The 11,913-nt window shown below is 49.9% G+C and overlaps 1 protein-coding gene across 1 annotated transcript; it reads right to left on the bottom strand.

Moving 5' to 3' along the window:
- Positions 1-3,144: 3,144 nt before the first annotated feature.
- Positions 3,145-11,339, bottom strand: RIIAD1 (regulatory subunit of type II PKA R-subunit domain containing 1). Its single transcript, XM_004002501.6, has 5 exons — positions 11,241-11,339; positions 10,665-10,741; positions 5,070-5,116; positions 3,846-3,972; positions 3,145-3,263 (listed from the first exon to the last, which is right to left on the bottom strand). The coding sequence occupies exons 1-4, from the start codon at positions 11,322-11,324 to the stop codon at positions 3,902-3,904; spliced, it is 279 nt and encodes a 92-aa protein (XP_004002550.1). The 5' UTR covers positions 11,325-11,339; the 3' UTR covers positions 3,145-3,263; positions 3,846-3,901.
- Positions 11,340-11,913: the final 574 nt, after the last annotated feature.

The following is an 11,913-nucleotide window of genomic DNA, read 5'->3' as shown; positions in this document are numbered from 1 at the left end:
GTCTTAATTCATCTCCTGGGGAGTTCCCTGGTGGTCTAACGGTTAGGATTCAGCACTTTCTCTGCCATGGCCCGAGTTCAATCCCTAGCAAGGGAACTGAGATCCCATAAGCCATGCAGCACAGCCAAAAAATAAATCCATCTCCCCATTTCCTTTGCCCCTTATACAGCCCTTCAGCATAAGTAAATTCTAGATTCAGTCTAGAATCCACCACCCTCCCTTATAACTCCACCCCATTCAAATCATAAGCCCAGGCAACTCCTCCCCCTAAAGACAACTAGGATTCATTTCTTTCATGCCACTGCCTCAGTCAAGCCTTCATGGTACATAGTCAGGCTTTTAACCACCATCTACCCATCCAAGCAAGTGCTGAGGGTGCTGGCCTTGGAGTGAGGAGCACAACAGACAAGGCCTGCTCCCCTAGGGCTCACATTCCTGGGCCACAAACAATAGCAAGAAAATGAGCCAACAAGATACTATCAGACAGTGGAAGGTGCTGAAAAGAAAACAAAGTGATGTGATACTTTCTTAATTAAAGACTTTTAAATGTCTAGGGGAGGCTACTTCAGTTGGATCCCCAGAAGACTCTCTGAGGAAGTGACAAGAAGCTACTGAGGGCAGTGTTCACTAGCTAAACCCTGTTTCCCAGCCATCCTTCAAGAGGGAGCTTTTCTGAGAAGCCAGGCAAGTACCACCGGCAAGTCCCTTCCAGGTCCTCCTGCTTTTCCTGTGACCGTGGGGGGAGCCGCAGAGGGGTGGCCCCTGAGCCAGCTCTGGCAGCTGCCCTCCATGAGGAAAGCGTGGCCTGTTTAGCAGACTCTTCCCTCCAGCACAAAGCACCCCAGCTTGCATCGCTAGCTCTATGAGGTTCTGGGGGAGAGAAATCCAGGCAGAGGTCAAAGGCCTTACAGTGGGAACAGCCTTGGTGTTGGAGCCCAGTGAGGCAGGAGGAGGGGAGCAGAGGGGAGACGTGTTAGAAGGTGGAGGGACTTGTGAAGCTTTGTAGTCCTGGGAAACGCATCTGGATTTTAAGTGCATGGAAGACCATCAAAGGGTTTTAGGCAAGAAAGTAACACTTATTTAAGTTTCTTAAAAGATCATTCTAGCTGGGATATGTGGAGAATGAGTCAGGGAGGAAAGGGCCAGAAGACACTGCTTTGGGACTGAGCCAAAGCTACTCCCCTCCCCTCCTCTTTTGCCCTCTTCTGCTTTGGAAGCAAGGAAGGAAGGGCTGATGAGCATCAGCAGGCCCCAGCCCCCTGCTGAGCAGAACAGAAGCGCCGAGATACCCTGACTGCCCCAGGCCTCTTCCCTCACGTCTGCCTGGCAAACCCCTTCTTACCCATCACGGGCCAGCTTCCCTGAGGCCTCCCTCACTCCACAGGCAGACCGGGTGTTCTTTCTTCTGCCGCCTCGGGCATGACGCCCCTGCTACCATCATAGGTACACAATGGGATCAATTATACAAGCATTCATTCTCTCCACAAACGGACACTGAACACCTGCTGTATTCAGACATAGTGATAGGAAGTCAGAAGCTCAACAGTGAACAAGATCGCCTTTTAGGTGTGGTCCCTCTGCCCTGGTGGAGTTTTCGATCTAAAAGGTGAGATATGTAGACAGCTGAGGTTTGGGGAGTAAAGCGGCCAGTCTCCCAGGCCCTGAGCCGTTGCAGGGAGGGACACTTGCCGCCTTACCCCCAGGACCTAGACACAGTCTCACACGACGACCTGTACTAAGTGTATTCTTCACTCAGAAAGGCTTTCAAATGTATTTTCAGTGGAATGCGTTTCTTCTTCTTACCAGGAAACTCCCCAAGCAGGGGCCGTTGTACTGTCACAGTATTAACTCATGCATTCGAGCGCCCTGCAAGACACTCTGCTCTCTCCTCACATTGCTGCACGTCTCTTCTCCCACAGAAGGCTCCAAGGATGTCTGATGGAACACTTCACATCAGGGGTCCTTAGTGGATGTGTGTTTGGCTGATGGCTTCGTTTGGATTTTCTAAACAGGGATAGCTCATTATCAGATCTATGGCTGCTGAACTGTGATTCTGAAAGCACTTAAAATAACTCCTCAGGTTCCTATCACATAGCCTATTATCTGCAGTTTTAATAGTTCTGTGTTAGTCCGTCAGTCATGTCCAACTCTTTGTGACCCCATGGTCTGTAGCCCAGGCTCCTCTACAGAACTCTCCACACAAGAATACTGGAGTGGGTAGCCATTCCCTTCTCCAGAGGATCTTCCCAAGCAGGGATCAAATCCAGGTCTCTCGCCTTACAGGCAGATTCTTTACCCTCTAAGCCACCAGGGAAGACCAACAGTTCTCTAACTGCCCCATTTGGTTGCCTTTGCTACTACTTCAGGTGATAGTAGCTGGGGACAAGACAGCAGAGACAAGGCAAATAAAAATGCAGCCCCTGCTTCTGTCTATATTATTACTGTTTGGTGTTTCTGTAACCATGGTGAAGCTGACACGTGTCACACAAGTGAGAGGTCCTTCCTACAGTGGAGCTAGTATGTGTGGAGGCCAGAGACATAGACACATACATGCAAAACTTTCCCACCTTCTGGGCCTAGAAAGGACTCCACAGGGGCAGCTGGCCCGCTCTCCTGCCTCTAACACTCAAAACGAAGTGGCTGGGCAGCTTGTTCCTAAAAATCCCCCAAAACAAAGTCCACCACCTCTGAGTCCCTCACTCTTATGCATAAGCCTGAGTGGATTTTCTATGTCTAATCTCATTCACTCTTGCTGTTCTTCCAACCCAATTCCTGATTATTGCTTCTATGGAAATAAAAGTTAATCATCACCTGTACTCTCGGTACAGTAACCCCGGAGGTGAGATAAAAAACAAAAGCCACCTCAGAAGCGTGGACTCCACTTGTTTGAGTACCACCACAGCCAAATGTGGTCCTCTCCAGATACTCGCCACTGTCCTTTATTCCAGTCTTGGCCCTGGGAGGGAGGGTCTGGAGGGGCAGGGAGCACACGGGGCTAAGGTACATGAACCAGCCCACTGGCTGAGCTGAGAGGCCTCTGCTATGGACACAGAAAGAGGCCCTGCTACCTCCCGGGTCAGAGGAGGGGTAGAGCAGCCTCCCATGGAGGATGTCTTCCTCCTCCTGATTGAAATAAAGCAGAGAGCACAGGAAGGTCTGCTTTTAATGAGTATCTTTAAAAGCCTTTGCAACAGCAGGCGCAGCGCAGGGCAGCCTGGAAACCCACACTGAGGGCAGCAGAGCTCTCTGGCTTTCAGGTGACCCTGCAAAAAAAAGAAATGGTGCTGCTAAATCAGGAGTGCGGCTTCTTCCCACCTCACATTTAAAAATCCCAACCTTCCACATCATTGCAGAAAGCCTGCCTGGAAAATGTGTGCTGGCCCTCACAGGGTAGCCTGGTTTGATGGGCGAGGGTGATCTCATTTTATCCAAATGCTGCGAGGGAAGCGGCTCCACCCCTTCCAGAAGCAGTGGGAAAGCCCTTCCACTCCCACCACCAAGGACACAAGGAAAAGGCCACTACAGGAGCTCGCAGGAAGCCTGCGGCAACAGATCCCACCCCCGCTTCCCTGCCTCCCTCTTTCCTCCAGAACTACTCCAACTTCCACTCTCCTCAACCACGTCACTAGATTAAGAAGACGGATGTCTCTGCCACAGATATGCCAGACAAACCCTGGGCCTCTCTTCACAGCCCCTAATTCCCCAAGGTAGTGTCAGGAAAACGCAACACTTGCACAAACTTCTCTGCAGACTGTTTGGTTTCTTTCACACCCCAGGCTGAGGAGCCAGTGCTTATTTTCACAGGAGTGAAGAAGCCTCTGTCTGTAAGTGAGGTTAACACCCACCAGAGGCTGGATTCTTTCTGGTCTCTCTCAACAGCTGAGCATCGTGATTTTGCTAATTAAGCCGCTTTCTTCTCCTTAATTAGCTGCATGTGAATCTTGTTGGGAAGTCTTGGATCCGTGAAATAGTCTGGGATGAGAATCAAAAAGAAGAAATCATCTAAACCCAAGGGGAAGCAGATGAGGAGAGAGACAGCTCACTCTGCTAAAAAGTTAGGACGGCTCTGTCTTGGCAGGACTGTTCCCGTGGTCCAGCTTTACAATGTGATATGAGGTGTCACAGCAAATTCCAGGGTCACCATCAGCACTGCCCTGACCCCCAGCACTTCTGAGCCTCCAGCTCCAGCGTTCCCGGGAAGGGGGACACGGGGTGGCCCCGGTCCCCACCACACCACCCTGCCACTGGCTTATCAGCTTGCTGACGCACAGGAAGCCGTCAGAGGGTTGATGAGTCTCTGGCTTTCTGCTCCAGGCCCATCTTGGGGCCCAAATAAATACCAAGTGTTATTCTTGTCTCCACTCGGCCTGCCGGCTCCTGTCTGAGACATCACGCCCTCTCTGAGAATATCCTCTCCAAGGAGGGCCAGGCTCTCGTAGGATGACGACAAAGGAGGATTTTTATACACCCGGCATAATGTGAATCAGAGGCAGCATCTGCTGTGGCAGCAAAGACGTACTTAGACTCAATCAGAAACCTTGTGAGGCTGTAACGGACTCCCAGGGCTAAAAGGACCTGAGAAATCAGTCGGCCTAGCCCCTTCCCTTTAAATACCATTGACCTCAAGCCCTCTCAGGGCAGTGGAGCCCATTAGAATCACCTGGGGAGCCTTTAAAACAGTGAATGCCAGGCCCCGCCCCAGACTAATTAAATAAAACCCGGGGGAGGGGTGCCCGGGCATCGGTATTTTTTAAAAGGTCCCCAGGTGACTTTAATGCACAGACGGGGCTGAGAACCCTGCTTTAAGATTCCCGGGAAAAGAGCTGCCTGTCTGTCCCTTTGGGAATCGCAACATTCTTAACCATCTTTACCACCAGGAAGTTCTGCCTCATCTCTTATCTGTCCTCATTCTGAGGAAATGATGGAGGAAAGAGCGTTTTGAAGAAAGCTCCCTTGGGAGACATCAGGTGATGTGGTAGCCCAGGCTCTGCCTTGTCCAAGTCGCAGTTCACAGGAACACTCCTGGTGCGCGTTGATCACTCACCCAAAATGGATGCTGCCTTACTCACCTGCGGCAAATTCGGGAATGTTGTCTGGTCTTTTCAAAAATATTTCTCTGGAAAACAACAAGGGGTATGGGGTGGAGGTAAAGCAGGTCCTGACCTGTCTGTCGGCTGCTGGCCTGAGACACACCTGTCGTCGCGGGCAGAGAGCCAGAGGCCTCCTGCCAAGGACCCTTTCCAGTGTGATTCTCCTTCAAGTCAGGATCCAGGGCCAGAAGCAAGGAGCCTAGGGAATGCTCAGCTCACGAGACAGCGAGTGCTCTAGCCAAGTGAAGCCTGCCATTCACTCGACAATCATTTCACAAAACCAAGGCCAGGCCAGGGCTGAAGAGCTTGCTGCCTCGTCCCTGAGGTTCTCACGTGTGGGGGGATAGGTGTGCCACCCACAACCTTCTGAGGAAGAGCAACCAGAAATTGCCAAGGGTGGGGCGAGAGAGCACGGGAAACAAAGCTGAGCAGACAGACATGAGGCAGCTGCTGGTCCGGCAGGCCCATGGACGCTGTGACGACACCCGCAGCGCCGGTCCACTGGGAAGCTGAAACTGCCTCACATCCCACGGAGTTTTATGGCTCATAAAGCAGGTCCACAAATATTACCTCACTCTCCAACCCCGTGAGACAGCAATGACTGTGCCCCGTTTTACACAGGAAGGAGCCTAGCTTTCAAAAGGTTGACCACTGCCCAAGTTCATAAAGCGAGTAAATAAAGGAGAGGAGCCCCGGGTCGTGTGGCTCCAAGGCCAGGGTTCTGCAACATAGCCTCGTGGCCACAGCTGCCCTGTCTGTCCAGGAGGCCCCTGCCTTCCAAGTTTCAACAATTTTGCTTCCCTTCTTTTCCTTCAATTCAACTTGAGAACTGCTGAGCACAAATTAGGTGTAAGTCACTATATAAGATATGAGGGGTTGATTTTAAAAAGATAAATACAGCCCCATCTCAAAAAAAGGACAGTCAAGCACAAGGAAACGGGTAAGTTCCCAAAATGCCAAGTAACCTCCAGGTAGTGCTACAGGAGGGTTCAGAATAGTGTGCTGAACGATCAGAGGAGAGAGGGCAGCCTCCTCAAACAAGACCCCCCAAGTCATCACACAGCATCTGGCGTTTGAGAACCCTTGAGGTACACATGGGACAAAGGCTGAGGGACAAGAGCCTTCCAGAACAAGGAAGCAGCAGGAGCAAAGGTCTGGAAAGTCAAGGGAACAGCTCACATTCTATGGACAGTGAACTCCTCTAGGGTAGGAACCAGGCCATCTCCACTTTTGTTTCCCCAGTGTCTAGAAGAGCACTCAGCAAAGCAACCAGAGGGGTCCAGTCTGGCTAGAGTGGGGCCATGTGCAGGAAATAGAGGAAAGTGAAGGAGGGCCTGGTATGGAGGGCCTTAAAGGCCAGGGAGAGACATTTCTACTCAGTTCAAGAGATGATGTTGTTAGTCACTCATCGTGTCCAACTCCTTATGACCCCGTGGACCACAGCCTGCCAGGCTCCTCTGCTCCTGGGGATTCTCCAGGCAAGAACACTGGAGTGGGTTGCCATTTCCTTCTCCAGGGGATCTTCCTGATCCAGGGATTGAACCTGGGTCTCCTATATTGCAGGCAGATTCTTTACCGTCTGAGCCACCAGGGAAGCCCAAAAGAGACAATGGGAATGGATAAACGAAGTGTGGTTAAGTGCCACCGTGGGACGCTATATAGCAAGGAGAATGGAGGGGCTACAAGATATTGCTGAGCAAAAGAACCAGGCACAAAGGAGCACATACTGTGGAATTCCATTTATATAAAGGACACAGAGGACTTCCCTCATCTCTCAGGTGGTAAAGAATCCGCCTGCAATGCAGGAGAACCTGGTTCGATTCCTGGGTCAGGAAGATCCCCTGGAGAAGGGATAGGCTACCCACTCCAGCATTCTTTTGCTTCCCTTGTGGCTCAGCTGGTAAAGAATCCACCTGCAATGTGGGAGACTTGGGTTCAATCCCTGGGTTGGAAAGACTCCCTGGAGAAGGGAAAGGCTACCCACTTCAGTATTCTGGCCTGGAGAATCCCTATATAGTCCATGGGGTCGCACAGAGTCAGACACGACTGAGCGACTTTCATTTCACTTTCAAAGGACACAGAAAGGCAATATGCTAAGTCACTGCTAAGTCACTTCAGTCGTGTCCAACTGTGCGACCCCATAGACGGCAGCCCACCAGGCTCCCCCATCCCTGGGATTCTCCGGGCAAGAACATTGGAGTGGGTTGCCATTTCCTTCTCCAATGCATGAAAGTGAAAAATCAAAGTGAAGTCGCTAAGTCGTGTCCGACCCTCAGCGACCCCATGGACTACAGCCTACCAGGCTCCTCCGTCCATGGGATTTTCCAGGCAGGAGTACTGGAGTCGGGTGCCATTACCTTCTCCTAGAAAGGCAATATGAATCTGAGCAATTAGAAGTCAGGATGCTGCTGCTAAGTCACTTCAGGCGTGTCTGACTCCTAGCGACCCCATGGACTGCAGCCTACCAGGCTCCTCCGTCCATGGGATTTTCCAGGCAGGAGTACTAGAGTTGGGTGCCATTACCTCCTCCTAGAAAGGCAATATGAATCTGAGCAATTAGAAGTCAGGATGCTGCTGCTAATTCACTTCAGTCGTGTCTGACTCCTAGCGACCCCATGGACTGCAGCCTACCAGGCTCCTCTGTCCATGGGATTTTCCAGGCAGGAGTACTGGAGTGGGGTGCCATTGCCTTCTCCAGAAGTCAGGATACTGACTAATTTTTTGGAGGAAGTGACTGGAAGGGGCCACAAAGGGGCTGAGGTGCTGGTCAGATTCTAGCTCTTAATCTGGACACTAGCACCATGTGTATTCTCAGCTTGTGAAAGTTCATGCCACTTTTTTTGTATTTTATATTTCAATAGAATTTTTTAAGGCGATATTGTGGATCCACTGCAGATTTTTCCAGCCAAGGAATGATATGATTGGTGCCATGGTTTTGGAAGATTCATCTGCCTGGCTGTTTACAGAAACACCTAGTAAAGCCTTCCTACAATGTCACACTTTGTTTCCTATCTCCAGCCTAAAACCTGAGATCTCTGGGTGCCTAAAAATAGGTTAGATCCCTACTCCTTCCATTTTTCAGTTCCCAAATTCAAGGTAGGAAGAGTTCCGTACACTGTATATATAAGTACAGACCAGAAAGCTGTGGCTGAATGGCCATAAATTGTTAGGATCCGGGGAGCCAGTTTCCCAGCAAAAACACTGTAGGGCTTCTCACGGTTTACAGTGAGCCTACAGCAGAGACCTGCAGACAGGTGAGGACAGGCACACCGCCCGGGACTCTGTCCCCTCTTCTCCCTTCCTCTTTTCTTATAGGAAGGACCATCAGAAGCATCCAGGGCCGATGACAGGCTAATTCTCATTCATTCTGGTACCATCCAAAGGAAATAACAATCACACACACACACACACATAAACATACACATGTAAGCCCTGAAAACAAACTCTCAAACTTCAAACACTTCTCCTTTCCTCCCACCTCCATCCCAGAAAGAGAAAGGCCTAAAAGGGGCCAGGAGGATTTCATGAGAGGAGCTTGAGGGACAGCAAAAGGAGAGGCCTTGTGGCCTACCTGGCCCAAGAGGGGGATGATAAGGAAGGAGAGGGAAAATTGCCTGGGGCTGTCCTTGCAGACGCCAGGCTACTCCTGGAAACTGTTCCTGGGCAGAGAAGCAGGGCCATTCCTGCCATGTGATTAAAACAATGCCCTCTTCATTCACCACCCCCGCTGCTTTTAATCGTTTTGTCTGTGAACATTGCAAATAGTGAGATATTTCAGGTTTTACCATCTATTCCCAATCTCCATGCTGGAATCATTTCTAACTTGGATTGTGAGCTCCCCAGGACAGGATAGATGTCTTCCTTTATCTCCCTTTAGAAGAAAAGGTACAGAAAGTGATGGCCTGATCCCCAGGGCTCACACTGCCAGAGGACCCCAATCGATCTTTTGGCCAAGCCTTACCCCTAGCCCAAATAAAACCAAACTTTACAGATAGGTTTCCATTTGCCCGTTCCCCTTCCCCTATCTGCCCTCTGAGACTCCACTGCCATTTGGAGAAATGGCTAAAATATGAAGAACAATGAAGCATGAAGAAAGACACCCCTCTGGTGCTGCTGCTGCTGCTGCTAAGTCGCTTCAGTCATGTCCAACTCTGTGTGACCCCATAGATGGCAGCCCACCAGGCTCTTCTGTCCCTGAGATTCTCCAGGCAAGAATACTGGAGTGGGTTGCCATTTCCTTCTCCAGTGCATGAAAGTGAAAAGTGAAAGTGAAGTCCTGCCCGACTTAGCGACCCCACGGACTGCAGCCTACCAGGCTCCTCTGTCCATGGGATTCTCTAGGCAAGAGTAGTGGAGTGGGTTGCTGTTGCCTTCTCCAGACACCCATCTAGGCCTACTTTTAAAAAGACAGGGACTTTCCTGGTAGTCCAATGGTTACCACACTTCTGCAAAAGGGGGCTCAAGTTTGAGTTCGATTCCTAGTCAGGGAACTTAAGATCCTGCATGCACTCCAGTAAGAGCAAAAAAAGAAAAAATCTTTAAAAAGACAAAGGAGAGCACAACTTCTGGCTCCCAGCTTTTACAGTGAAACACACTGCAAAAACCAGGGGTTTGGATCCTGGTTCCGCACCTGGGGAAAGTACCTCATGTGTAAAACGGAACTGATAATAAACTATCTTTGTAGACCTGCTGGGAGAATCAGCACAAATGTACCAATTTGCCATACACTGTGTGGGCCCTGGGGACAAAACCATGGCTCCACCAGCTTCGAGCTTTGGTCCAGGGAGAGAGACAAAAGATGGACAATGCAATTACACTACAGTGTGATAACTGCTAATGGAGGAAACCAATGCAGTGCCTGGATATGGAAGCTATTATTATTTAAATCTTGTCTATCTGTCTGTAGCCAAACAGTATTTCTAAGATAGCTCTATTGTTTCCATCCATTGATGCACCATGATTTCCACCCCCCCTCAGTTCCTTGCTTTTCATCCCATTAGGAAAATTTTCCATTCAAGCAAATGCCACGCTGAAAAGCAGTGTGGGGGAAGGGAAAAGGTCTCCAAGATATGGTGGAAAATGGTTTTCTTTTCCCTAGGATTTACAGGGGAGTGGCTTCCAACCCTTGGAGTCTTTCTACAACAATGTTCTCTGGTACATCTGAAAGGCCAGACATCTGTAATTTTTTTTTTTTTAAGTTCTAATGATCTTGTTTAATACCACTGTGGAGAATAGTGTTCTACACCCAGTAGCTGTCTGCTGAGTTTCTCAATGCCAAATTCCTTCTTCCAAGTGTCAGAAGGTATATATTTATCCTCACAGCTAAAATGAATGCATATTAATATTTTTGAGATAACTGAAGGAAGCCTCTAGAAATAACAAGAAAATCCTGGGTGTCACAGGCCCCAGCATTAGAAAACATTCGATCTTAGGATATTTTCTAATCTTCAGACCCTAAAGGAAGCAACAAGCAGTGTTTAAACAAAGAGGAGGTGACTCACACTCAAGTATCCCCAATGAGATTTGGTAAAAATTTACCCTATTTACTCAAGGCCAGTTTGGAAAACCACCTACCTGAAGAAACCACTTATGAGCAATTCCACTTCTTTGTGGGTCCTAAGGTACTTTTCATTAGTAATCCGAGTTTGAATCTGGGGGACAAGAGCAAAAGTTCACCCTCCATGAAGAGAAAGATTTCAGGGTTCCAGGTGGAGGTGCAGAGGGCTGGGGGAAACAAGGGGCTCCCTTAACCCGGGTTTCTTCCCAGGATATTTTGAACAGTTAAGCCTTCTCTCTTCTTACAGATTATAACATCTCCAGTGCTGTCTCAGGCTCAGGCTTAGGCGCCTTAACTAAAGTCGGGTCTCTACCGTTGGGAAGTTCTTGTTTGTATCTAAGTTAAAGTACCCGGCAGTCAATTCGGTCCACTTTTCTGGTTCATTCCTATTTTAGTTCTTTTTGCACTTTCAAGCGCCTGCCAGGATCTGTTCAAGGACCTAGAAGCCAGGGGTCCGCCGGAGGTGTCCCCATCTCCCAGCCTTCCGCCCCTTTATCTGGGCACAGGCTCCCGAGTCCCTTCTCTCTGGGGCCCGGCCCTCACCCGGGGCGGAGCCGCACTCCGATGGAGGCGGGAGTTGGGACCGCACCCACCTTGAAGCCGCGCAGCTTCTCCAGCTGCTCTGGGCTCAGTGTTTCGGGGTACAGCCCCTTAATCGCACCCGTCAGGTTCGCCATCTTGTCGCGGTCGTCAAGGAGACGGGCGGCACAGCAGGTGAGGACCCGCCTACAGCCTGGCCCCGCCCTCAAGCCCGGCCCTCTCCAGCAGGGGGCGGGGCTGAGAGAAGCAATGAGGGGGCCATTCTGAAGTCACGGAGTAAGCTCTGGAGGGACTCCAGAGGACCCCCTTCCCCAGATTTGGAGACTGGATTTCCAGCTTGACTCTGTGTGAAAATGAGCCCTTCTTCTTGACCCCACCCAACCTCGAATAGCTTTTCTTTAGCTTCAGAGCAAAGCTGGAAAGACAACTGTGGAAAATTCTTAAAGAGATGGGAATACCAGACCACCTTACCTGCCTCCTGTGAAACTTGTATGCAGGTCAAGAAGCAACAGTTAGAACTGGACATGGAACAACAGATTGGTTCCAAACTGGGAAAGGAGTACCTCAAGGCTATATATTGTCACCCTGCTTATATGCAGAGTACATCATGAGAAATGCTGGACTAGATGAAGCACAAGCTGGAATCAAGATTGCTGGGAGAAATATCAATAACCTCAGATATGCAGATGACACCACCCTTATGGCAGAAAGCAAAAAAAGAACCAA

The sequence above is a fragment of the Ovis aries genome, chromosome 1 (assembly GCF_016772045.2).
Source record: "Ovis aries strain OAR_USU_Benz2616 breed Rambouillet chromosome 1, ARS-UI_Ramb_v3.0, whole genome shotgun sequence".
Taxonomy (NCBI): domain Eukaryota; kingdom Metazoa; phylum Chordata; class Mammalia; order Artiodactyla; family Bovidae; genus Ovis; species Ovis aries.
Note: the sequence above shows the minus strand (reverse complement) of the source record. Positions and strands in the feature narration are given on the sequence as shown.

Excerpts from the sequence above, each read along its gene's own strand:
- RIIAD1 (XM_004002501.6), bottom strand. The coding sequence starts at position 11,324 with ATGGCGAACCTGACGGGTGCGATTAAGGGGCTGTACCCCGAAACACTG. Across the intron at positions 10,742-11,240 it reads AGAAGCTGCGCGGCTTCAAG|ATTCAAACTCGGATTACTAA; the intron begins GTGGGTGCGGTC and ends CTTGTCCCCCAG. Across the intron at positions 5,117-10,664 it reads CTCATAAGTGGTTTCTTCAG|AGAAATATTTTTGAAAAGAC; the intron begins GTAGGTGGTTTT and ends GTTGTTTTCCAG.